The sequence below is a fragment of the Plasmodium yoelii genome (assembly GCF_900002385.2).
Source record: "Plasmodium yoelii strain 17X genome assembly, chromosome: 9".
In the NCBI taxonomy this organism is placed as follows: domain Eukaryota; phylum Apicomplexa; class Aconoidasida; order Haemosporida; family Plasmodiidae; genus Plasmodium; species Plasmodium yoelii.
Window position 1 is genome coordinate 1317696 of NC_036181.2, and position 26499 is coordinate 1344194.

The 26499-nt window shown below is 22.4% G+C and overlaps 8 protein-coding genes across 8 annotated transcripts; 3 read left to right on the forward strand and 5 right to left on the reverse strand.

Moving 5' to 3' along the window:
- Window positions 1–160: 160 nt before the first annotated feature.
- PY17X_0932100 (conserved Plasmodium protein, unknown function) lies at window positions 161–4073 on the reverse strand (the record flags this gene model as incomplete). Its single annotated transcript, XM_022956044.1, has 2 exons — window positions 161–432; window positions 539–4073. The coding sequence occupies 2 exons, from the start codon at window positions 4071–4073 to the stop codon at window positions 161–163; spliced, it is 3807 nt and encodes a 1268-aa protein (XP_022812235.1).
- Window positions 4074–5708: 1635 nt separating this feature from the next.
- Window positions 5709–8366, forward strand: PY17X_0932200 (uncharacterized protein; the record flags this gene model as incomplete). The annotated part of the gene is made up of 1 exon (XM_720553.1): window positions 5709–8366. One exon carries the CDS (start codon window positions 5709–5711, stop codon window positions 8364–8366), a length of 2658 nt encoding a protein of 885 aa, XP_725646.1.
- A 2864-nt stretch (window positions 8367–11230) lies between these two features.
- PY17X_0932300 (GTP-binding nuclear protein RAN/TC4) lies at window positions 11231–12077 on the forward strand (the record flags this gene model as incomplete). The annotated part of the gene is made up of 2 exons (XM_719426.2): window positions 11231–11348; window positions 11551–12077. 2 exons carry the CDS (start codon window positions 11231–11233, stop codon window positions 12075–12077), a joined length of 645 nt encoding a protein of 214 aa, XP_724519.2.
- A 734-nt stretch (window positions 12078–12811) lies between these two features.
- PY17X_0932400 (peptidyl-tRNA hydrolase ICT1, putative) lies at window positions 12812–14153 on the reverse strand (the record flags this gene model as incomplete). Its single annotated transcript, XM_022956045.1, has 6 exons — window positions 12812–12892; window positions 13226–13294; window positions 13462–13532; window positions 13689–13744; window positions 13876–13952; window positions 14046–14153. The coding sequence occupies 6 exons, from the start codon at window positions 14151–14153 to the stop codon at window positions 12812–12814; spliced, it is 462 nt and encodes a 153-aa protein (XP_022812236.1).
- Window positions 14154–14502: 349 nt separating this feature from the next.
- PY17X_0932500 (tyrosyl-tRNA synthetase) lies at window positions 14503–16305 on the forward strand (the record flags this gene model as incomplete). Its single annotated transcript, XM_721824.2, has 1 exon — window positions 14503–16305. The coding sequence occupies one exon, from the start codon at window positions 14503–14505 to the stop codon at window positions 16303–16305; it is 1803 nt and encodes a 600-aa protein (XP_726917.2).
- A 250-nt stretch (window positions 16306–16555) lies between these two features.
- Window positions 16556–17590, reverse strand: PY17X_0932600 (conserved Plasmodium protein, unknown function; the record flags this gene model as incomplete). The annotated part of the gene is made up of 1 exon (XM_721823.1): window positions 16556–17590. One exon carries the CDS (start codon window positions 17588–17590, stop codon window positions 16556–16558), a length of 1035 nt encoding a protein of 344 aa, XP_726916.1.
- A 2009-nt stretch (window positions 17591–19599) lies between these two features.
- PY17X_0932700 (conserved protein, unknown function) lies at window positions 19600–19986 on the reverse strand (the record flags this gene model as incomplete). Its single annotated transcript, XM_721822.2, has 1 exon — window positions 19600–19986. The coding sequence occupies one exon, from the start codon at window positions 19984–19986 to the stop codon at window positions 19600–19602; it is 387 nt and encodes a 128-aa protein (XP_726915.2).
- Window positions 19987–21304: 1318 nt separating this feature from the next.
- PY17X_0932800 (conserved Plasmodium protein, unknown function) lies at window positions 21305–25945 on the reverse strand (the record flags this gene model as incomplete). Its single annotated transcript, XM_719598.2, has 1 exon — window positions 21305–25945. The coding sequence occupies one exon, from the start codon at window positions 25943–25945 to the stop codon at window positions 21305–21307; it is 4641 nt and encodes a 1546-aa protein (XP_724691.2).
- Between the last annotated feature and the right edge of the window lie 554 nt (window positions 25946–26499).

Genomic DNA, 26499 nt, shown 5'->3' on the forward strand with positions numbered 1-26499 from the left:
ATACATGTGTATATGTACATGTTTCAAGCATAAGTATATTCCTTTTTTTGTTCGCTTTTTAAAGAATATGATAATTTCTTTGGAAGATCATATACATTTATAAAACCCATGTTTAATTATTCAGAATCATATTAGTCGAATAAAATAAAAAGGATGAAAATCAAATATCTCCAAAAATCTTTTGAATCCACTTATTCGGGTCAATCTTCTCTAGACTCGCAAGTTGGCAAATACCATCACATTTTTCATTTTTTTCACGTTTTTCATTTTTTTCCTCCCCTTTTTTACCATTTATTTCTTCCCCTTTTTTCTCATCTTTTTCCTCCCCCTTTTTCTCATCTTTTTCAACCTGTTTTGGATTTCTCAAACTCGGGGGTTTTATTTTTAAATAGTTTCCACCTCCCGACCCATCTTTTTTTTTGAGATATGTTCCTATGAAAAATAAGAATAAAAATAAATGAATTAGAAATTACAAAATTAATGAGATATGTTCACAATATTACATGATTAATGTATAAAAACGAATTAAAAATTATACTATTATAAATTTTGGGGGTAAATAATTTTCTCGAATTTTTGTTCTTTATTTCTATTTCAGTATCTGTATAGTTAATTGTATTTATTTTTGCCTTTTCAAATAAATTGCGCATTTTAGCTTTTTCATGGGTTGCACATCTAATGTTTTTTTCCTTCGCCTTTTCACTTTCACTTTCACTTTCCTTTTCACTTTCCTTCTCCTTCTCCTTTTCCTTCTCCTTTTCCCTTTCCCTTTCCCTTTCCTTTTCCCTTTCCTTTTCATCTTTATTTGTTGCCGACTTCAAATTAACTTTTATTCTAACTCTGTTATCATCGTCATTTTTCCGCAATTCGATATGTTCTCCATTTTTTTTTGCTTCTTTTTCAGTACTACATTTTAGAGTAAAATTTTTGCCATTTTTCTCTTTTTCATTTTGTTTTTCATTTTGTTTTTCATTTTCAAATTCTTTATGCACACTTTCTGATAAGCTAATATTTTTACTATTTTCTTTAAATATATGAATATTTTTTTTTAACATAAGCAACTTATTTAATCTGTTTTTATAAGAAATAGATCGAAGTCGTTCCATTCTTTGTTTTTCTTTTTTCAAAGTCGAACAGGATTCATCCGAAGTACCATCTTCTGCATCTACAATAGATAAATTAGAACCCAATTGTTCGATTGAATCTTTTTTTAATTTATTTCGATTAAATGATAAAATTTGATTAGATGTATGTTTTTTATTTTTTGAATAATCATGAACATTGTTTTCTTTTTGTAAATTGTTTATAGACATATTAAAATTTGAGAAAGTATTCATATTTTTTTGATATTTTTGATATTTTTGATTTTTTTTATTCACAAACTTATTTATTCTAAACAAATTATTACTATCATTACTATCACTATTATCACCACTATCACTATTATCACTACTATCACTACTATCACTACTATCGTTGCTAGTATAGCCACCATATTGTATGTCTTTGAATTCGTTTAAACTATTTTGTATCTTACATTTTATAATATTTTTATTTTTTAACAAACTTGTAAAAGTGTTTTTAAAGCGGTTTTCTTTTTCCAGTTTCATCTTTTTATATATATATAATTTATTTAGCAAAAGATTATTTATAATTTTAGACTTATCTTCTGTTTCTTGATTTTTATTAGGACTATTAACATGATTGGTTAGTTTTTCATTTTTAATATTTGGTTCCTCTAAAATATTATTATCATTATTTTCCAAAATAACAGATTTGTTTATAGGCTTAAAAAATATAGGCATTTTTTGTTTCATAGTAGAAAAAGGATATGCCTGTTTTGCCTTTTCATTTTTTAATAAATGATTAACAAAATTTGATCCATTTTTTTCACAATATTCTTTTCCCATATGTTCACTCTTCATAGAATTCTTATATTTGAATATAATATTTTTATGGAAATATGGTAATAAATGGGAACTTTTTTCAAATTTGTTTGCTATTTTAAAAAAAAAATTATTAACATCATTTATCCCGTTTGGAAATTTGTTCATCCCGTTTGGAATTTTGCTCATCCCGTTTGGAAATTTGTTCATCCCGTTTGGAATTTTGCTCATCCCGTTTGGAATTTTGCTCATCCCGTTTGGAATTTTGCTCATCCCGTTTGGAATTTTATTTATTACATTATATGGTATTCCTAATTGTAAAGACTTTTTATAATTAATTATATTTTGAACCATATCGATTTTTTTTTCTTCTACATCTTTCTGAACATTTTCATTATGACTTTCATTTGAAAAATTAGCAGAATCATTTTCACTACATGTTTGGCTATCTCGATCACTATCATCTGTACTTGTATTACTATTATTTGATTCATTAATATTTTTATAAGAAATATTATATATTATTTTTTGACTATCTGTTTTATTATTATTTTTTAATTTGTCGTTAGATGTAGAACTGTCTTTACGCACTTGGCAATTCACATTTCTTTTTTCCAAATTATTCATACTATCTTTTATAAATGGCTTCAGTTTTTTAGTATTTTTATTTGGGTTGCTATTTGGGTCTCTATTTGGGTCGCTATTTGCATTGTTTTCTTTTTTTCTGAGTAAGCCTTTTTTATTAAAAATATCAATAATGCGTTCTACATCTGAATCAACATTATCAGAATCGTTTTTTTTATTTTTATTTTCAAAATCATCTTTATTGGTTTGTACTTGTACATCTTTAACATTTTTTTTTTTTTTTATAAATTTCAAAATATTTTTTTTTTTTTTTTCATCCTCATCATTCATTATTTCCTTATTATTTTTAATTCTAAAATTTTTTAATACCGCTTTTTTGTTAGAAGTATCAATAATAGATATTTGAGCCACACCTTTCTCATTATTTATTATTCCTGTTTTATTTTCATGATTTAACAAATCTTTTGTAGTAAGATCTTTGAGTAAATTAATCCGTCTTCTTTGATATTTATCACGTATATCATCTTGGTTAATAATAACATTTTCTCCTTTTTCATTTTTATTTATAATAAGCATTTTTTGTTCTTTTAGTATTTTTAAAGTCTTTAATTCATTTTCAGTTTTATTATTCATATTATTTGATACATGTATATTTTTATATGAATTTAAAATTGCATTTTCAAAATTATTATTTTTTTCATGCATATTAATTATATTAACCTTGTTTGGATTACCAATTTCTATCATATTTCCATTTTTTTCTGCTTCAAAATAATCTAACATTTTATTTCTGATAATATTATTATTACTTAAATTACTTTTCAAGTAATTATGTATACTTTTTCGTTCCTCAACATCGAAAAGTAATTTTTCTTTTATTCCAATTATAGGATCTTTAGAAAGAGACCTTTTTTCTTCATCATTTTTTTCGCTCTGATTATTTTTATCACCCACTTCTTTTTCTTTTTCTTTTTCTTTTTCCTTTTCTTTTTCCTTTTCTTTTTCCTTTTCCTTTTCCTTTTCTTCTGATTTATATTTTACGATCTTATCACTGTGTGCACGATGCTGTAACTCAGGATATAAAATATACAAAGGAGATTTTTTTATATATGGGGGTATAGTAATATTAGAACTATCTTCAAACTTAATCGAATTTAATACAGTTTTCAATTTATTAGTTTGAAAATTATTCTGAATGTTATGTATAGCTGTATTATAAGATTTATGATTTCTCATAATTTTATCATAAAACATGGTATTTGAGAATTCCTCTTGTACATCATTTTCTTGAAATTTATTTATTGGTACTTTTTCATTATTCCTTGAAATGTCATATATATCTGTCTCACTGTAATTATTTATTTTTGTTCTACTAATATAATCACCAGGAATACAGGGATTATAATATTTTCCAAAATTTATTTTATTTTCTTTTTTTTCAACATCACTATGATAATTCTTTTGGTTTGTATTTACTTGAGTTTCACTTGCTAACAGATTTTTGTAATTCTTTAAAATATTTGAAGAGCATACTAAATTCTCCTTTATGTTATTACATGATCTGTTCCTAGTAATTTCGAATTTACTTTTTGCACTTGACATTATGCAATGGCGTTTTTTTTTTTTTCTCAAATTATTATTCACAAGTCATGCTATAGTTCGTTTTTTTATGAACAATCTAGCCAAATGTTAAAAAAAAATAAAATCCAAATTGTAAAATATATGACCTGCATATATTCAAATTAGTTTTACCTGTACAGACAGGTTGATTATTATGTTATTATATTTTAATAAATTTATTATTGGCAAAAAAATTATAAAAAAAAAAAATACAACCTTGAAGAAAGCCACTTGACCTATCTTGTTTTTATTTTGTTTAAACGTATAATTAAAAATAGCGGTATAAATAACTGCATGAATAAAAGACGAAAAAAAAACATTATGATAAAATAAATATCATACCAAATATATGTGTGCCTGTGTTGCTTTCCTAAATTATATATTTCCTATACAGTTTATTATCACAAAGAGCAGACAACACACACACACAAGCATTGTATCCATATATATCTATACAAAAAATGTGCAAAAAATCTACAAAAAAATGAATCATATCAATCTTTTGCATATACAAAAAAATAAGCGTAGACGAAAATTTTATAAAAATCGAATTGGATAAAAATTAACAAAAAAAAAATCAAATATTTTCAGAATTTATACCACATTATATGGTTAACTTTTAATGTGTTTATATGCTCATCATTACACATTAATATATGCATAAATATATTATATATATATAATACATACAAATAATAAAATCAAACGAATTTAACTAAAAATATTTCCATACTAAAAAAAAATATTATAATAACTTCTTATGCAAATTTTTGCATACTGAAAAAAAAAATACATACTAACTTTATGTATGGATATTATGTATATCCATTTTTTAATGTGTATTTATGTAAAAATAAAAAAAAAAAATAAAAAAATAAAAGTAGCAATTTTGGATGTTTATATTTTTTTAACAAAATTCATCTCTTTTTTTTTCACTTTTTAAATTTTAATATATATTTTTTAAATACATGTATTATATAGGGAGCGAGAGAAAAAGTGATATGATACACATATAATGTGCAGGTGTGGAATAAAAAATAATGATACTATTTATAGAAAATATTATGAACAAGATATATTTTTTCGAACATAATGAGTATGAATTTGTGAAAATAAACAAAAATATTGTAAAAAACACATGAAATAGTGAATATGAAAATAAAAAAAAATTCTTCCTTTTCTCATTTAAACAGTATACATACTATACAAGTATAAATGTTTTATATAAAAATATAGAAAGTTCATGTCTAAGTACATACTTGATTTCCCATTTCGCATCAAATTGTAAAACTTGCATTTGATGAGAGGAAGTATGTTATTCAAAAAAAGGGACAATATATATTCTCTACAAGTTTTATCATATAATTTTTGCAATCAGTTACATCGCTTTTTACATTTTTCACTTTTTCATTTTTTCATTTTTCACTTTTCACTTTTTCATTTTTCACTTTTTCATTTTTACATTTTTCACTTTTTCATTTTTTCACTTTTTCATTTTTCACTTTTTCATTTTTTTAGTTAGCTCGTTGGGTCATAAGGTTGGGCGCGGATGAGAGTAACGAAGCAACCGATATAATTGGTTAAAATAATTATTTTCCAAATGTTGTTTTTCACAAAATGAGCGATATAAAAGATAATAAAATTAATAGTGAGGAAAATGAAAGACGAATAATAAAACTTTGCAAAGAAGATATTAATAGGATAGCAGCAGGAGAAGTTATAATTAGACCATGTAATGCATTAAAAGAATTAGTTGAAAATAGTTTAGATGCAAATTCAACAAATATAAGTGTGCAATTAAATAAAGGTGGGCTAAAATCTGTTCAAATTATAGATGATGGAGATGGTATACATAAAGATGATTTATATATAGTATGTGAAAGATTTACAACAAGTAAAATTAGTAGTCATAAAGATATAAGAAGTATCAAAACTTTTGGATTTAGAGGTGAAGCATTAGCTTCAATTTCGCATGTTTCTTATTTAACAATTACTACAAAAAAAAGAAAATCTTCATCTTGTTATACATGTTCATATAAAGATGGTAAACCCACACAAAAGGAACCAACTGCTTGTTCAGGAAAAGATGGAACAATAATTCGATTTGATGATTTATTTTATAACATGAAAACAAGATTAAAAACTTTAAATCACAATGATGAATATAATAAATGTTTAGATGTTTTACAAAAATATTCAATTCATTATCCCCATGTTACATTTACATGTAAAAAATGGCTTAGCAATGTGGTTGATCTGAGCACGTATAATGCTGGTAAAGGAATTGGGGGGATAGGAGGAATTTATCTGATCAAAAATAAAAGAAAAGAAAATTTTAATGATGTTATTTCTGGGTTGCAGACTGGAGAAACTGGCCAAGAAAATGAACAAAATTGCCAAGAAAATGACCAAAATGACCAAAATAATTTAATAAAAACGAATGAAAAAGGATATTGCGAATTTGAACGAAAAATATTAGAGGAAGAAAAAGAGTTAGATAAAAATTATGAAAAATATCTTAATAATACAAAAACAATTATACAAAAAATATATGGTAGAAGTGTTTCAAAAGAACTGATTCCAATTTTTGTAAATGAAAAGATTCCAACTTTTTTTAAATGTTATGGATTAATAAGTGGACCATCTTATAATTCTAAAAAAAGTTCATATATATTTTTTATTAATGATCGATTAGTAGAATCAAATATATTAAAAAGAGCTTGTGAAAATCAATATAACAATTTTTTGGGAAAAGGAAATTATCCATGGGTATATTTAGCTCTTCGACTAAAATATGATATTGTTGATATTAATGTGCATCCAACTAAAAAAGAAGTTCATTTTTTATATCAAGATGAAATTGCTACATTGATATCTAAAAAAATTGAACAAGTTTTAAAAAACATAAATAATATGAGAAGTTATAATGCCCCGACAGTTAATTTGTTGCAAACCAAATTCGATTTAAATACTGGAAAGATAGACATAAAAAAGGAGAAGCAAACTGGTAGCAACGGTTATAGCACCGGTTATAGCAACGGTTATAGCAACAGTCATAGCAACAGTCATATAGATGGACAAAGAGGAAGCGATAATAAAAGTGGAGTAAAAAAAGCAATAGACACAAAAAGAGTAAGAACAGATTATAAACAAATAACATTAACAAATTATTTTGTTAAAAAAAGTGATGATAATAAAAAAGAGATAACTTTATTTGAGGATAATGAATATGAAACGTTTCAATTAGAAGCACCTAAACCTGCTTTATATAATGTTAGTCAGGATAAACACATTAGTAACATATGCTATGATAGAAAGCTTCCATCTGAGTGTGATGAAATTACTAGTATTAAAAAATTAAGAAAAATATGTGAAGAAAAAGAAAAAAAAGAATTAACAGAGTGTTTAAAAAATTCTATATATGTTGGTCCTGTTGATAATATGCATAGTTTGATACAATATAAAGAAAAATTATTAATGATAAAAATGCCATTAATTATAAAAGAAATTATATATCAATCGATACTTAATAGAATAGGAAAAATTCCACCATTTAAATTTGATCCGCCTATTCCTTTATATGATCTTTTATTAGTTGGTTTAAATAATTCTTATTCTGGTTTTTTTGAGAATCCTAATTATGCAAATAAAAATATAGAAATAGTATGTAACGAATTAGAACAAGTATTTTATTCTTATGAAGAAATGTATGCTGATTATTTTTCTATTGTAATCGAAGATGGGCATATTGTTACTTTTCCAGCATGTTGTGGTGAATATTTTCCAGGGCAAGAATTTTTACCATTATTATTTTTACGATTAGCTATTCAAATAGATTATGAAAATGAAATTAATTGTATAAATGGAATATGTTATTTGTTAGCTAACTTTTATTCAAAAATCACATTAACATCTGATACTGAATGGACATATCATGATGAATTAAAAATGATAAAAGAGCGTCAAGTTGAGATGCTACTTAATCAAAAAAAAGAAAAAAACTCGAAAAATAATAAAAATGACAATGAAAATGACAATGAAAATGAACAAAATTATGATATCAATTTTGATAGTATACTTGGAGACGAAACAGTTATAGATGTTAATAAGCATTTACCAGTTTCGAAAAATATTAACTTGGTTTTTGAACAATATTTTTTTCCTATGATTCAATTAAATAACTCTATGAAAATACCGAACATATTTTCAACCAACGGATATATAATCGAATTAACTTCCCTCAACCAGTTGTACAAAATTTTTGAAAGATGCTAGCCAGGTACCCAGATTGTCATGCGGCACATGCACATGTACATAACATACGCATGCATAGGCTTTATTTGTTCGAATTGAAATAGCCATTCGAAAGTTGGCAATACAAACATTATACTATTTCATACTTTACTTTTTTATGAAACATAATTTTATATGATATTACCTCCCACTTTGTGTGAAATATTGGCATTTGGTTGGTTCCCTTTAAAAGGGTTTTATAAATTAAAGAAAAAGATAATAAAATTAATTTTTCGAAAAAAATTTAGATATTAATATTAATGCATGTCCACACCAACACCCACACCCACACATTTAAATTGGAGATAACTAATATACCATTTTACATTCTTTTTTTTTGCAACATTCATTTTTTTGCACCATTCTTTTTTTTATTAAAAAGTGTATACAATATGGATAATTATACTGGCAAAACTTAACAATATTAAATTAATTTTTTAAGTAAACGTTTTTAATTTTTCAATTTTTGACACTCGTTTAACTCTCTTTAAAATGGGAAATCTCAATTGGGGATATACAAACATGTATTTTTACAATATATAAAACATTTTAAAGAATATCATAAATTGGATATTGTACAGAAACAATAATAGATAAAGGGTTGGAGAGCTTATATAAGTTGATTCTCCAAGAGTTGATAAAATTTGCTACATTATTTTACCACATTATTTTGTATGTGTATACAATTCACACTTTTTCGTAACATTTTTAGCCAATATATATTTTGAATTAAAATTCAAAGATAAAAATAATAAAACTTAGATACTGAAAAAATGTGATAATAAATTGGAGTATCATCAAAAGATTTGTCCGTCTATGATTTTATATTATACTTCATTTTATGCGTATAGGAATACTCCCCCATTTTGTGAAAAATGGTCATGATACAAAATAAAATTAAAAAAAAATAAAAAGCAAAAATAAAAAGCAAAAATAAAAAGGAATAATAAAAAGGAATAATAAAAAGGAATAGTAAAAAGGAATAGTAAAAAGGAATAATAAAAAGAAAATATTAACAGAGCTGATAATAAGAATGTATGGTGTAGTAAAATGGGTTCGCATTTTTTTTTTTTCACAAAATATTCTTTTTAAAAATTATTAAGTATAGGATACATACATACATACATATATATAATACACTTAAATAATGTACGTTTAAAAATCTTTATTTATTACATATTTTTTTGTTCATTTTGTGCTTTCACTATTTCACGTTACTATTTATTTCCCTTGTTTGCATATATATATGTATGTATAAAAATAAATGGATACAACCTATTTATTTACACGTGTATGCATATAATATACATATATATACATATACATACATATACATATATACATATAATATAGCAATATATTTTTATTGGGCTTTTTAAAGAAGAGGGGTATATAATATTTGGCTATAAGTTAGTATTGGCTATATATAAGTAGTACCCCAATATAAATTATATTTACAAACTTTTGATCCCACATATTAATTATATTATATATATATATATATATATTATATATATTATTATATATGCATAGAGGTTTTAACATATGCATAAATATTATTATTATTATTATAAGGAGCCTTTTATAAATATAAATAAAATTTGCAATAAAAAAAATAAGAAAATATATGTACTACAGAATTTACAAATATATTATATAATAAATTATTGCTTATATATTTACATGTTTTTTTTTTTTAAATAAATCCAGTCATATTTTTTTTTTCCTTTTTTTTTTTTCTTCTTAATTTATAACATATATAGTAATTATATATATATATGTAATTATATATATATATGTTTTTTAGCTATACATTGCTCCAATATTTTATTCTTATCCCACTCGTATATATATTTAATCCTTAATTTAGTGTTATATTTATTATATATTTTTTACAAATATTATATTCCCCATATATTTTTTATTTATTTTTTTTTTTTATTTTCTTTTTCTCTCTTTTTTTTATTCTTATCTAAGATAAAATAAAAATAAACTTTGAAAATAAAATAAATTTGTTAAGTATTTAAACATATATCCTTAAGATATTATACAATATAACAAAGTAAGCAAAAAAAAGCAAAAAAAAGCAAAAAAAAGCAAAAAAAAACAAAAAAAAAAACAAAAAAAAAACAAAAAAAAACAAAAAAATAATCATATGTTTTACATATACATATATATTTACTATTTATTTATATATATTATCAGTTTTTTCATTATCACTATACAGCTTATTTACTATATTACTTGAATATTGTATGATTAGTTATATATCATGTATATATATATATTTTTTGTGAATTAATCATATTTAAAATATAACATACATAGTTATATATATATTTATATGTGTATGGTTGTAATACAATAGTGTGATACGTATGAATATACCAACTAAAATATTTATACATATTTATGTACATATATAACAACATTTTTAATCTGATTATTTACACTCTCAGTTAATCTGTCATTTCAATTTCTTTGAAATTTGCACATTTTCTTAAAGTTAAAAGTAAAGTATAATATATTTTATACATTGATTTGGGAAACCTTTGTGAAATTTATTAACTATTCTATATATATCTATATCGTTTAAATATAAAATATCCATACTTTTATTTAATGCGTGCAAGGATATGCATATTTGAAATAAGCAAATCCTAAAACAAACATTATATGATCTATGTAAACATATTTATATTCATTATGTTTTTATTTCAATTTTTTTTTTTTTTTTTTTAAATTCATAAAATGGCTATATGGTCCAAAAATTACATGCATGTACATGTAATATATGCTCATGTACATACATTTTTTTTCAACCCACTTATTTAGGTATTATCAAAATGGATAATCAAGAATTTATTCCACAATATAAACTTATTTTAGTTGGTGATGGTGGTGTTGGAAAAACCACTTTTGTCAAGAGACATTTAACAGGAGAATTTGAGAAGAAATATATTCGTAAGCCAAGAAATCCAAAAAAAAAAATAAGCAACAATATAAAAAAGTGCAATTCTGTGTGCAACCTTCATATTGGCATACCAATTAAATATTATTTTTCCTGCACACCTTTTTATTTTTTTATTTTATTTTTTATTTTATTTTTTATTTTTTATTTTATTATTTTATTTTATTTTATTTTTTTTTTTTTTTCGTTCTATAGCAACTCTTGGGGTGGAAGTACATCCTTTAAAATTTCAGACAAATTTTGGAAAAACTCAATTTAACGTATGGGATACAGCAGGTCAAGAAAAATTTGGAGGATTAAGAGATGGATATTATATAAAAAGTGATTGTGCAATAATTATGTTTGATGTATCATCACGTATTACTTATAAAAATGTCCCTAATTGGTATAGAGATATAACAAGAGTGTGTGAAACTATCCCTATGGTTTTGGTTGGAAATAAAGTTGATGTTAAAGATAGGCAAGTAAAGTCAAGACAAATTCAATTCCATAGAAAAAGAAATTTACAATATTATGATTTATCAGCTAGATCAAACTATAATTTTGAAAAACCATTCTTATGGCTAGCTAGAAGATTATCAAATCAACCAAATCTTGTTTTTGTCGGAGAACATGCTAAAGCACCTGAATTCCAAATAGATCTAAATATTGTACGAGAAGCTGAGAAAGAATTAGAACAAGCTGCAGCAGTAGCTATCGATGAAGAAGATATTGAAAATTAAATAAATTATTAAAGTGACAAGATAAAAAAAATAAATTATGTACTGATAAATGGGAAAAATATATATATAAGGAAATAAATAAATAAACAAGCAAACCAAATGAACAGGAAAAACAAGGCATAATAAAATACAAATCAGATTACACGCCTTACAACATTGTACATAAATTTAATTGTACTCAATTATATAAATACAGTGAACTTATATATTTATGTTTATTTATTTAGTTTCTAATTTATATATATATATATGTAACATCAATGCGAGCTTATAATAAATAAAAGCAGCAAAGAAAATTCAGAATTATATAATACACCTTGTCAAGATAATTTAAATATATAAGCATACATATTATATTTTTTTATTTATATATACAAACTTTATATTACAATTCTACTATAAATCCATTGCTCAATTATATAGTTTTTTATGCAACCCTTTTCAAAGTTTCAGTATATATGCGCGCGTGTATATTTTAAATAATTTTTATTTTAAATAGTTTTTATTTTAAATAATTTTTAACTAATTATTTAAGTTATTTTTATAGATTAAAAAAAATTAAACAATTTGTTAAAGTAAATCAAAAAAAAACACAAAATATGTGTGTAAGTATGTATATATGCGTAAACGCTTTAAATTATTATACAATTAAGCACATATTTTTAAAACTGAAAAAAAAAACAAACTTATATATTTTTTTTCGACTTATCATTAAAAGGTTATAAAAAATAACTTCAATCATAATCTCGTTTATTAAATTTTTTTTCTCTTTTTTTTTTTTTCTGATTAATTAGTTTATCTTTGTATTTTTTTATCTGTACCAATTCATTCGAAAAAATGCATTTATTAAATTTGGTGATAAATACAAGTACATAGATTATAGTATACAAATAAAATAGTTTGAATAAAATAGCTGACTGGTCATATATATGTAGAAATGTGTGTGTGTATTTTCAAATAATTATGTACAACTTTCAAATAATTATGTACAACTTTCAAATAATTATGTACAACTTTCAAATAATTATGTACATTTTTCAAATAATTATGCACATTTTTCAAATAATTATGTACATTTTCAAATAATTATGCACATTTTTCAAATAATTATGTACATTTTCAAATAATTATGACAACTTTCAAACTACCTGATCGTCTGTTTTAATCAAATGAATAAACTCTTTAACGTTGGCATATTTTACTTTTTCTTTATAATTCTAAAATATAATTAAAAATAAAAATATGTTATATATGAATATAAGGAACATATGGTATAATAAAGCACATACAATAAATATAGGTATATATCTTTACATATATATAGAGAAAAAGGTTATTTAAAATATATATTTTTTTCATTTTATTAAAATGTTTAAATGTCTACCTCTGCTTCTTCAAGAATTTTTGTTAATTTATCAAAACATATTTTATAGTTAGACATTTGGGAAGATGTTTCTATTTTAAAAAAAAAAATTATAAACGGAATGAGTTGGTATATATTGTGAATAGGAACTTAAAAATATATCATCAGTGTGGAAACATAAAAAATTTTCCCTCAAGTTATTATATTTTTTTTTTTTATTTGTTTCTTTAAAATTATATAATTCAAACCTTCACATTCTATAATAAGATCATTAGTTTTGCTCAGTTTATTTTTAAAGATTTTCCTAAAGGTTATAAATAAATAATTGAAAAATACGTTGGTCTCAAAATGCATGTACAACCATGTTGTTAGTTTGAAAAAAACAATGTAATTTTCAGGGTTTGTATATGTATGCATATATAAAATATGTTTTACTTCAAATTATTTTTAACATTAGGTGGAATCCATTCTGCCTTATCAACATTAAAACGAAGTTGCACTTTTGTTTCAGCCTTTAAATCAAAAAAATACAAATAAATTTATAAAATACATATTTAATTATTCTTATTTTTATGAGCTATTCAAAATTATTTAGTGTGTATAACCTTATTGACACTTTGCCCTCCTGGCCCTGATGAACGTGTTGTAGTTTTTTGAATTTGGTTTAGGGGAATTTGAAAAGATAATAATTTTTTTATGCTAAATTTAAGCATTATTTAAAAAAAAAAATAATTCATTTGTACTTAATATTTTTACAATTATATATCCTTAAAATTTTTATGGGAGTTTAGAAATTTAAAGCGAAAAAATTGAAACAAATGGGGAAAAAATTCACATAATTCTATAAACAATTTTCGCTCGAAAAAAATTAAATAAAAAATATCCAACCGAAAAAAAGGTGACGGATAAACATATGGGGGGGGAGCCCAAAAAAAAAAAAAAAAAAAGGCAAAAAAAAAAAAAAAAAAAAACAAAGCAGAGCAAAACAAAACAATAACGAATGAGAATGTACAACTAACATATGTATTATTAGATGATTAAAAAATAAGATGGGAGAAATGTATGATGAAAATAACCAAATTATTAATATTAGGGTTGGGAATATTGTTATTTGAGAAAAATGTGGGAATACAATGCTACAAAAGAAGTTCTATTATTAAGTGTAGTCATACAAATAGCCAAAATATAAATAAAAGTATTGTGAAAGAAAAGATATGTGAATATAAAATAAAATCGAATGCTTTAAAAAAATTATATGAAAGAAAATTAATTAATTATATCAGTGATTTAAAAAATGTAGATCAAATATTATATGATAATGAAAATGAAAACGAGAACAAAAAATCAGTATATCTTGGCATCGACTTAAATTGTAAATATCTACATATAGGAAGTTTAGTGCAATTAAAGACATTGGAAATATTAAGAAACTATAAAACTGATGTTATTATATTACTTGGTAATAGCACAACCAAAATTGGTGACCCTTCTTTCCAACTAAATGAAAGAAAAGAAACATTAAATGATGAAATTTGTGAAAATGAAAAAAATATAAAAAAGAGTATAATTGATTTTATTCTTAACAATGATAATAAAGATTATATAAATGAAAAAGATTTACCAATGAAAAAATTGTGTGGAATAAATTTAAATAAAATATCGTTTCAAGAAATTTGTAGAAAAAGTGATTTGCTATCAAAAGATAAATTAATATATAAATGCAGTGGGAAAGGAAGTTTGCGAATCTTAAAAAATAATATATGGTATGACAAAATGAATATAATTGATTTTTTAAAACATGGTGGACATTTTGGAATTAATAAATTACTTAGAAAAGAGAGTGTAATAAAAAAATATCAAAATAAAAAATTAACATTAAAAGATTTAAATTATATATCTTTACAAGCTTATGATTTTTTATATCTATTTAAGAAATATAATACTTATATACAAATTGGTGGGTCTGATCAATGGGGTAATATACAATCAGGAATTGAATTTTGTCAAAATATTTATAATAAACAATTATATGGTTTAACAACAAATTTGTTATTATATAAAAATAATATTAAATTTAGTAAATCTTTGTTTCACGAAAATAAAAAGCTACCAATATGGATTGATACGGAATATACATCTCCTTATCTTTTTTGGAACTTTTTTCGAAATGTAGAAGATCAAAAGGTGCAATCATATATAGACATGTTAACTAACTTAAACATAAATCTAGATGAAGAGCTAAAAAATGAAGTGCTAAAAAATGAAGAGCTAAAAAATGAAGTGCTAAAAAATGAAGAGCTAAAAAATGAAGAGCTAAAAAATGAAGAGCTAAAAAATGAAGAGCTAAAAAATGAAGAGCTAAAAAATGAAGAGCTAAAAAATGAAAACGAGAAGAATGGCATTGCTTCGCGCTATGATGATATAATAAATTCTGCTAAAAAAAAAATGGCAGACCATATCACAAACACAATTTATGGAAAAAGTCTTGTTAATAAAATTCACAAAATAAATAAAATAATTAAAAATAATAAGTTTAATGAGATTGAAAATTTACAAGAGTTAAAAATATTACCATATAATCAAATTAATATAAATTTAATAAAACAAAATAAAATTAATATTACAGACATCTTGAAATCTTTTCAAATTGCTATGACAAATAAACAAGCGAAAGAAAAGATAAATCAAAATTGCATCTATATAAATACAAAATTAATAACAGATCCAAAATATATATTAAATATTATGGATTTCTTAAAAACAAAAAATGATAATAATTATTATGCACTTCTTCGACTTGGAAAAAAATCATCATATTCTATAATAGCCAAATACGATAAAAAAGAAACTCTAAACAACGATTAAATTGGATAAAGAAAGGAGGGGGGTATATATTGCCACTACTTGTTAATCCGCGCTTTGCACCTTTCGAAATTTTGCACCTTTCGTAATTTTGCAATTTTGCAATTTTTCTTTTTCTCTGCCTTTTCTTCCTTCTCTTCCTTTTCCCTCCCTTTAAATATGCACACATATACAAACCCTGGGAGGCGCATAATTTTTTCAAAAAATAATTTTTTTTTTTTTTTTTTTTTTTTTTTCACTTTTTAATGATATGTCATCTTCTCCTTTTGGCCGGTTTGCACATTTTTGTTAAACATCCAAAAATAAAACAAAAAAGAAAAAGACAAATAACTATTCCAATAGTTATAGTTACTACCTCATTATAATTTACATTTCCAGGATTATCTCGGAGATTAGTTGCAGTAGGGTGAATATTAAAAGCAGGGTTTTGAGCTATTTGATTTGCAGACATAAGATTTGGAATATTATCAGATTGTTGATAAGTTAATTGAGTAACAGGCATTGGAATGTTAGGAGATGTATTTCCTTGCCCAGATGTAGAAACTATATTATTTTGAGGATTATTAGAAACCACTTGTGATTGTGTTGGTATAGATTGAGGCACATTTTGTGATGAAGAAGGTTGTGGTGAAGAAACGGGAATAGATATTGGGGAAGCAGTAGGTTGAGGCATTCCATTATTTAAATTAAAAGGGTTAGGAATATTGGGATATAAATTTGGAGTTAAAATTTGTGGAGCTAAAGGAGAATTCCCATTAGGATCTGTACTCAAAGAAAAAGGACCTTGCATATGTTTATGAACCCCATCTAATAAACCATTGACTGCTTTAGATGCTACTAATGTTAATGCTGGGTTTAATTTATTATTTAATTCTATATTGGAATTTTTTATTATATTGTTATTCAAAATTTTTTTTTTTTTTTTCCCTTTAATCATATATGATTCTAAGTCTATATTATTTATATCCATATAATTAGGGTTTAATGTTTTATGATTTTTATTTTTATATTTTTTCATTTTATTTAACTCACTCGAATTATGAGATCGATTCAAATTTGAACTATTTTTATCATGTTCAAAGTGGGGAAGTTTATCACGTTCAAAGTGGGGAAGTTTGTTATTGTTATCATTTCTGGTAGGAATATTGTGAGTGTGTTTATTATTATTCTCTGAATTTTTTTCAAACATTTTTATGTCACCATTTTCTTCAAATTTATAATTAAGGTCAGATAGTTGTGCCTTTGAATCGTTAAAGCTAGCATTGGTTCTTTTGTTTGTTTTATGCATATTTTTAATTATTATAATTATCTATATTTTAAAAAGGTATTATATATATCATGTTTTGCAGCTTTTCTTTATATAGTGCACATATATATATATATAGCGGTTGTATCGTTTGCTTGCTGATTCCTTGCTCTTTTGGGGAACTTTTGGATGATGTCAAGATGGCTTGGTATATTTGTGTTACTATACCCATGAAAATATCATAAATAGAAAAGTAAAAATATGGTATGATTTATTTTTAGATTTTTATATTTTTATATTTTTTATTTTTATATTTTTATGTTCCTTTTCTTTAATAATTTCTCTACATACATGCATAAATATCATATCCATATGTTATTAGCAAGACATATATACTATACACACATTTAGAGAGTTGTTTTTTTCTGATAAAATATAATCTTCATTTTGCCTAAAAATTATTAACATTAAAAAAGTGGAAAAATCGGAAAAAAAAATATTGCAATCGAAATTCAACACAAATAACCTGTTTCTTACAAGTGGTATTTTTTAAGTGGTATTTTTTTCCTACATAAATACAAAAAATAATAATACAGACTTGTAGCTAGTTCAGATAAATAATTTTTTTTTTTTTTTTTGCATCCATTGAATAGACACATAAAAATCTGAAAACATTTTATGTTGTTCACGTTAGAAGAGAAAAAATAATATATACGCACATATATATATTATACATAGGCAAAATATTATTATATTTTTAATCTTCTTTATTTTGCATAACAATTTTCTATATATATGATTTGCATATAAATGTGTATGCACCATTCTGCATGTATACAAAAATTCATAAATTATAAATCTTACATAATTTACTTCCAATACTATACATGACTATATATCTACAACGTTATATCTATTATTTTTAAATCTGCCATACAACTAGCTCCAAAAGGGTATACACACACATGCATACATATACCCATTTTATAATAAATGTGAAAAATGATTAGTTTTAATTTTATTAAAAACAAAGGAAATGATATCGAAAAAGATGGTAATAGTACTTTTATTAATAGTTTGCAAATGTAATGTTAAAAATTATTTGAGAGTCCCAATTTTTATGTCTATTGCAATATAGCCACCATTTAATCAGGAATTATTTTTCACACTTTTCTCCTTTTACTTGGGTGATCTTTTCCATGCATATACATACATGTACATACATGTACATATTATTCTCCGTTTCAAGAATGAATAAGTTATAAACTAAGTTACAATCTTAATTTGTTTACTAGAATTAGAAGTTTTCTCAGAAAAATAAAAAATTGTGTATATATACGGTAATATTTTGAAAAATGAGGGTAAAATAAAAATATGGGGATATAAATAACATTTTTTTATGTTTTTAAAAAAAAAAAATACAATAAATATATACACATAATAAATCAAAATGTAGATAAATATGTATGGAATGGTATGTGACAATATATAAATTATTACATTGTATTATTCTACTAATATATATATACATTCTTTTTTTTTGTTTCATAATGTGCCCTTTTTGTAAATCACAAATGTATTCATTAATCAGTATATATACATATCCGTGTTAAAATATATTGATAATATTGATAATATTGATAATATTGATAATATTAATAACATTTTTTTAAATTTGTTTTTGATAATGTAAGTAATTTATTGGCTTTTCCCTTTTTATGTTCTTCATAACTGATATATTTTCTCATCCTATGAAATTATAATTTCTTCTTTTTTTTTTTTTTTTTTTTATCCATCTTTTTTCTATTATATCAATTTATATTCGTCTGAATATTTATGTTTATTTAGATATCATCAAATTTTATTTTGAAAAAAAAAAAAAAATTCTGGAAAAGTTTACATGGGGCCTTCCTTTTATTTATGAATAAGTAAACGTCAAACCAACCAAAAAATCAACACACAAAAACAGAGATATACATGTGCACATACAATATAATGGTTTATTTGTATATCTACATATGATGGTATATATATATATATTTATGCTTATTTTATAATGTCTTTAACTTTTTTATAATTGCATTAGCTTTCATATTTAAAGGGGAAATAACATAATTATTGAAATAAAAGCTAATATTATTATCACCATTTATTTTAGCTACTTTTTCATAAATATTATTTAAATAATTAAATTTTGGAATAATTAAAACAACATAAAGTGATAAATGTATTATTCCCCAAATAAAACAATTTATTCCTGAAATAAACCTTCCGAATGTTGGTGTTATTAGATGTTCAAATATAATAAAAAAATAAATATATTTTAAATAATATTCTACCATATCATATCTTTTATTCTTCATCCCATGAAATGCCATCCCACTAGGTACTATATAAGCGGCTATAAAAATTAATAATTTAACTATAAAGCAAATCATTTTTTATATAAAAAAAAAAAAGGAAAAAAAAGGAAAAAAAAGGAAAAAAAAGGAAAAAAAAGGAAAAAATATATTGTTTTAGCTATTCAAATTATAATTTAATTATAAATGGCATAAAAATGTTATCTATATAATAATAATAAAATAAAATAAAATAAAACAAGTGTGGATAATTGTAAATTTATATATTTGTTAGCTATAATGTTTGCTTTATTTTTTATTTGCTTAATTTTTTATTTGCTTAATTTTTATTAGCTTAATTTTTATTTGCTTATTTTTTGTTTATTCGGAATTTATTAAGAATAATATTATGCAAATAATAATAACGAAAAAACTTAAATTAGCATATTTTTTTTAATACTAATTATGTAAAAAACGAATTATTTATTTTGCATTTTTTTTTTCGAAAAATATATAGTGTATTAATAAAATAGGCAAATAAATTATCCTATAAAATATTACATACATACATACATAAAGTTAGTTGGGACGGTAAAAAAATTGGGGGCTTAATTTTGTGCTAATAACAATATACTATTTATTTATACATAATTTGGAAATATACATTTATAAAATATCGTCATCATCATCATCATCATTATCATTATTATTTTATTATTATTATCATCATTATTATCATCATTATTATCATCATTATTATTTTATTATTATTATCATATCGCATCGATCATATTTCGTTTTTGTTCATAAAAAAGTATGCCTGTTTACCCATTGTATATGTATGTATATATATGTATGTATGTATGTATATGCATAATGCATAATATATATGCAGGCGTGTTTACTAATTATATATGACCCTAATTAAGCTTCAAAAATTAACGAAAAATAACACAATTTATTCCATTTTTCCAGCATTTTTCGGTTAATAAAATGAGACGTTTTAGAATTATTTTTCATGCCATATTTTATAAAAAAATAAATTTAAGTTCCTATGTATTATACATTTTAATTATTATTTCCCACGAAAAGGCTATATGAAAAAAAATAAACCTGCCCCCCTTTTAACCTTCACAAAACCCTTTCCTATTTAAAAATGTATGTAATATACATACGTATGTATATATATATATTTTGTAAATTGAATATCTATGTTTAAAAAATGAACATATTACAATCTTTATAAGAATAAGTGTTCTGCTATATGTATTGCCAACACTTACATGGATATGCAAAAATTGTGCCAAATGTAGAGTTAGGCCATATCATAAATTAAAAAAAATACATACACATGCATATGCATACACATTTCACTACTTAGCACATGGAATATCTAGCGAGAGAATAAAGCCACATGCTATTTGTTATTAAATTTGTGGATGTGCATAAAAGATCGTGTTTTAATATAATTTTTAAAAAATTTGTAAAATTGTTTAACATTTTTTAATATTTTATAGTAAGCTATAAAACAATGAATATCTTGGATTTGTTTAAGCTTGTTAAAAAATGTATCACACATATATGATTTATAAGAAATAATTTTTTTTAAATATAAAATATTTTCTAAATATATTGAATAATCAAAAAAATGTATCCAATATATGTCTTTTTTTGTAAACAAAATATGTGTTAGCAAATTTATTGATTTGATATCAAATGGATTGGTATTTAAAATTTTTATTAAATATTTTTCTGACATAGTCATTTTTTTTGTACAAATATAATTGTAAATACTTGAATTATATAATATAAAAGATGCCGAAAATATAATTTTTGATGATTTATAATACAAATTTTCAGGATGAAAATATTTATTCATAATAGTTTCACATTGAGAAAAATCTTTTTTTAAAAAAGAATAAACAAATAATTCATTATATAAAAAAATATTATCATTGTCTAAATTTATTGCTTTAGAAAAATTTTCTTCCAAATGACGAATAGCCAAATGTAATTTTATTTCATTATTCTTATCATTACTAATGGTTATATTTTTGTTATTATATTTTTTATTATTGTTTATATCTTGGTATATTTTTTTTATAGTATGACCAAAATAGATTAAATAAGGTTCAATATTATAAGCTCTTAATTTAAAACATGTAAAAAAAATTAACTTTTTATTCTGACCAGTTAATGTATTATTTGTTAAAGCTATTTTAAGCAAATAAATATAGCATAAATAAAAATTCTTTTTTATGCTTATACATTTATTAAAATATTTAGAAGATCTTCTAAAATTGTTTTTTAAAAAATAAATTATTCCATATATAAAATAATCTAAGTAATCACATATATATATATAATTGGATGGGTTAAAATAATATGATTTATTTGTTTTTTTAATATGATTAATTTTCTTATGAAATAAAAGTAATAATTCTTTTATTTTATTTTTCTTACTTATAATTATGTCTGGTATATTTATAAGAGAAGTTATATATAATATAATAACCTCCTCATTATCATATGCTTTTTCTTTTTTTAATATATATTTACTAATATAATATGAATTAACAAAATAATGTTTTTTTAAACAGAATGTATTTATGCATATGAGATCTTCCAATGTGATTGTATCCATATGTAAAACATTTTTATATTTATATAAATTACATTTATTCTGATTTTTATAAAATATATTAGTTTGATCAATAATTTTATTTTTTTTTATTACATATGGAGTTTCGATATATACATTAACTAATTTAAGTTGTAGACCTACCTTTCTTATAAAATTATAAATATTTTGATTTAAAAAATTTGTATGTGCAAAATTTTCAATTGAATTTAATATATTTTTACAATATATTTGAAAAAATCCATGTAGGATATAAAAAAACAGATCATCATAATTTATGTCTAAATGATGGTGTGCATAATTTTTTGATATAATTTTATCGAAAACTAAAATAAGTTTTTTTATAATATTTTTGCTTGCATTATTTTCACCATATAAACAACTATATTCGTTATTATCTATTATTTCTTTATAGTCAAAATAATCACTGTCATTTTTAGCAACATATGAAATGTTGCTCAAATTAACATATATATTTTTAGCTAGCTCATTGTTTTTTTTTTTTTTTTTCTTCTTAATTTTTCTGACTTGTTCATACGAAACGTCGAAAATATTATTATTGTGTGGAAATTTGCTTTTTTGTTTCTTTTTTTCTTCCCACGTATGTTCGTTGTAATTATTTGTAATATCGCTATTTTTTTCCCAATAATTTCTTTTTTCTCCCACACAACTATGAGTGCTACTGTTAGTATGTGTCCGCATCCTACTATTTGTAACATTTTTTATATTAAAAAATTGGAAATAATTTTGATCTCCTATATTATTACCGTTATCGCTACTTTTATTTTCTTGGTTGTTTGGTCGACTTGGTGCCATATTAATTCGATATGGATTTTTAAAATTGGATATATTTTGGTTTATGATATTTATATTTTTCATTTTTGTAGACATATCTTGATAAGACATAATATATTCATTAAAATTTATTTCATTTTTTGTATTCATGCAATTATTAATTTCATCATATTTTATGTTAATTTTATTTTTTATTTTGGCTGTATAAAAATTTATAAGATTGTAAATAATATAATTATTTTTAAAATATTTTAACAAATTATTTTCTTCATAATTATTTAATTGATATGTACCTATTAATTTATCTAGACAAATAAGTAAAAATGGATAAATTTCAAAACTATAATTTTTATATTTTTTTTTTTCTTCTATTAATATATTTGGAAACACATTATGTTTATTTTTATTTATACTAACACCATGAATAATTACCTTAGAATATTCTGATGTGCTTAACTTATATTTATATAACTTTTCATAGCATTTACCCAAAAAAAAATAAAGAATACATTTATTTAATGGATTCAATTGTTGGCGATTAATATCAAAAATATATTTTAAGCAATCATTATATTTCTTTAATTTTATCAAAGCTTTTAAATAAATATAAGTTAAATAAAAATCTATATATATGTAATGATATTTATAATGTTCTATTATTGCCTCATATTTTTCGCATATATATAAAGAACAAAATTTATGAGAAATAATAGTAGACAGTTTTAATGAAATAACAACATGACTTTTAGTTTTATCAGATATGGTGTCTACACAATTTAAATTACATTGAGCTTGTTTTATTTTATCATGTTTATATAAATTTAAATTAGGAACATATTCCTTTCTATTTAATTTTACACTTCTCATATGAATCATTTTTTTGTTAATAATGTCTTCTAAATGAGATGGATCATATTTAGTTTGATTTTTTAAACCGTTTAAAATTTGATTTTTGAGAAAATTTTGTTCATTTTTTTTTTTCATTTTCAAAAAATGTTCATAATAATGCATATCCATTTCGTGACCTTCTTTTTGGATTTTTTTTTCTCTTTCTAATTTTAGGTCTTTATATATTTTTATATTTTTCGTGTTCATAATATTTTGTTGTATATTTAATTCAATGTTATTTTTATAGATCACATTTTTATACATTTTATTTTTTGGAGATATTGTTCCATTTTCTTTATAATTATCTAAAGAGTATGTACTGAAACTTCTTTTTTTATGATAATGTGATAATAAATTTGGGTTCTTATTTTCAAATTCATTTTTTTTGTATGACTTTTCACTAATCTTTTCAGAACCGATTTCATAAAATTTACAATTATCATTTTCCAACCTGGTTTTTTTTTTTGTTGATTTTTTTTTTTTTTTCCAATTTTCTGGACATTTATTTTTTTTAAACGAAAATATTTTATTTTGCTTGCACAAGTTCATTATATGAGAAAAAATGGCCATTCCGTCATTTTCTTCTAATAAACAATTATCTTTCAGATTTGTATCTTTGAATTTGTTTTTATTTTTCACAAAAATTTTATTATTATTTGGTAAAAAATTTGAAAAAGAAACGTAATTTTCGTCACTCGACGTATAATTGTCTAAGAGAAAAGAAGAGTCATGTGGTTTGGCCATTGTGTCGTTTGGTTTGGTTGCCTTGCTCTCTTTTCGATTTTTATTTTTTACTATTTTATTGGCATCTATGCTCCTTTTAAGGTAAATTTGCTCGCCCTTTTTTGGTACATAAAAGCCGCTTTTCTTTTTCGAGGATTTTCCAATTTCACAAGATTTTTTTTTCTGTTTGACATCACAGTTTTTTTCCGTATTTAAAAAAATGTCACATATGTTAAAATTTTCGTAAATATTTTTATTTTTATCTTTTTCAATATTTGATTCATTTTTTACTAAAAAATTAAAATTAGATATTTTCTTGTTAGGCATATAATATTCGAGTACAGAATTTTCCAATGGTGTATATGCAATATAAGGAGACAAAACAAAATTGTTATTTATTTTGTTAAATTTAGATTCACAAATTTGATATTGACTATTTATATTTTTGTTTCCGATTTCTAGACAGCATGAACATTTATTTGTATCATAACAATTACCACAATTATTGATTTTACACTTTTGTATTTTTTTGTTATTTTTAGTAAAAAAATATATTTCCATTCCAAACTTATTTTTAAAATTATAATTTTCTTTATTTTCATAATGACAATTATATAAAATTTTACAAAAATTTAAAAAAAATTTACTATATATGTAAGAACAAAAAGATTGAGAATTAATATCATTTTTGATTTTTTCATTTTCTATAAGATTATCTAAATATGATTTTTGGAAATATATTTTATTAAGAATGTTAGATGTATTGTCTTTTTTATCGATGTTTAAATTTATTTCACCACTTGAATTATTTTTATTTTTTTTTAAATTGGAAATGGGTTCTGTTCCTATAACATCTTCCTCATGTTTCTCAGAAAAATTACAAAAAAAATTTATATCATCTTCTTCACAAATAAAACTAATGTAATATAATTTTTTCTTATCTATATCATTATCAATATATTTTTTTTTTTTTTTGTTTTTTTTAATATCTATAATAATATTTTCATCCATTTTTTTTTTTTTTTTTTTTTTTTTTTTTTATTTTCCCTTTATATGATTTTGTTATATGTCTATGTAAAAGTCCGATTTAATATTTATGAAGAGTTCATTAATATTATTTAAGGTTAATTATTTATTCCTATTGTTTATAGAATTTCGTAAATAATTTTAATTCCTTTTCATCTTCAATTATATATATTTAAAGGAAAATAAATAATGGAAAAACCTAAGGTGTATATTCCTTTTTTTCTCCTCAAAAAATATACATATACATAGATGCATACACATACATAGATGCATACACATGCATAGATGCATATTCAATGGGAATACGAATTAAATACACACAAGCCAATATTCTTCTTTTCAGGTTGATATGATTTGACTTTAGAAAAGTACATATAGACAAAAGAATTCAAGGAACATTACCAAGCATGTACTTTTTAAAAAAAAAAATCAAAAAAAAAAAATCAAAAAAAAAAAATCAAAAAAAAAAAAAATTTTATTTTTATTTTTATTTTTAATTTTATTTTTATTTTTATTTTTATTTTTATTTTTATTTTTAT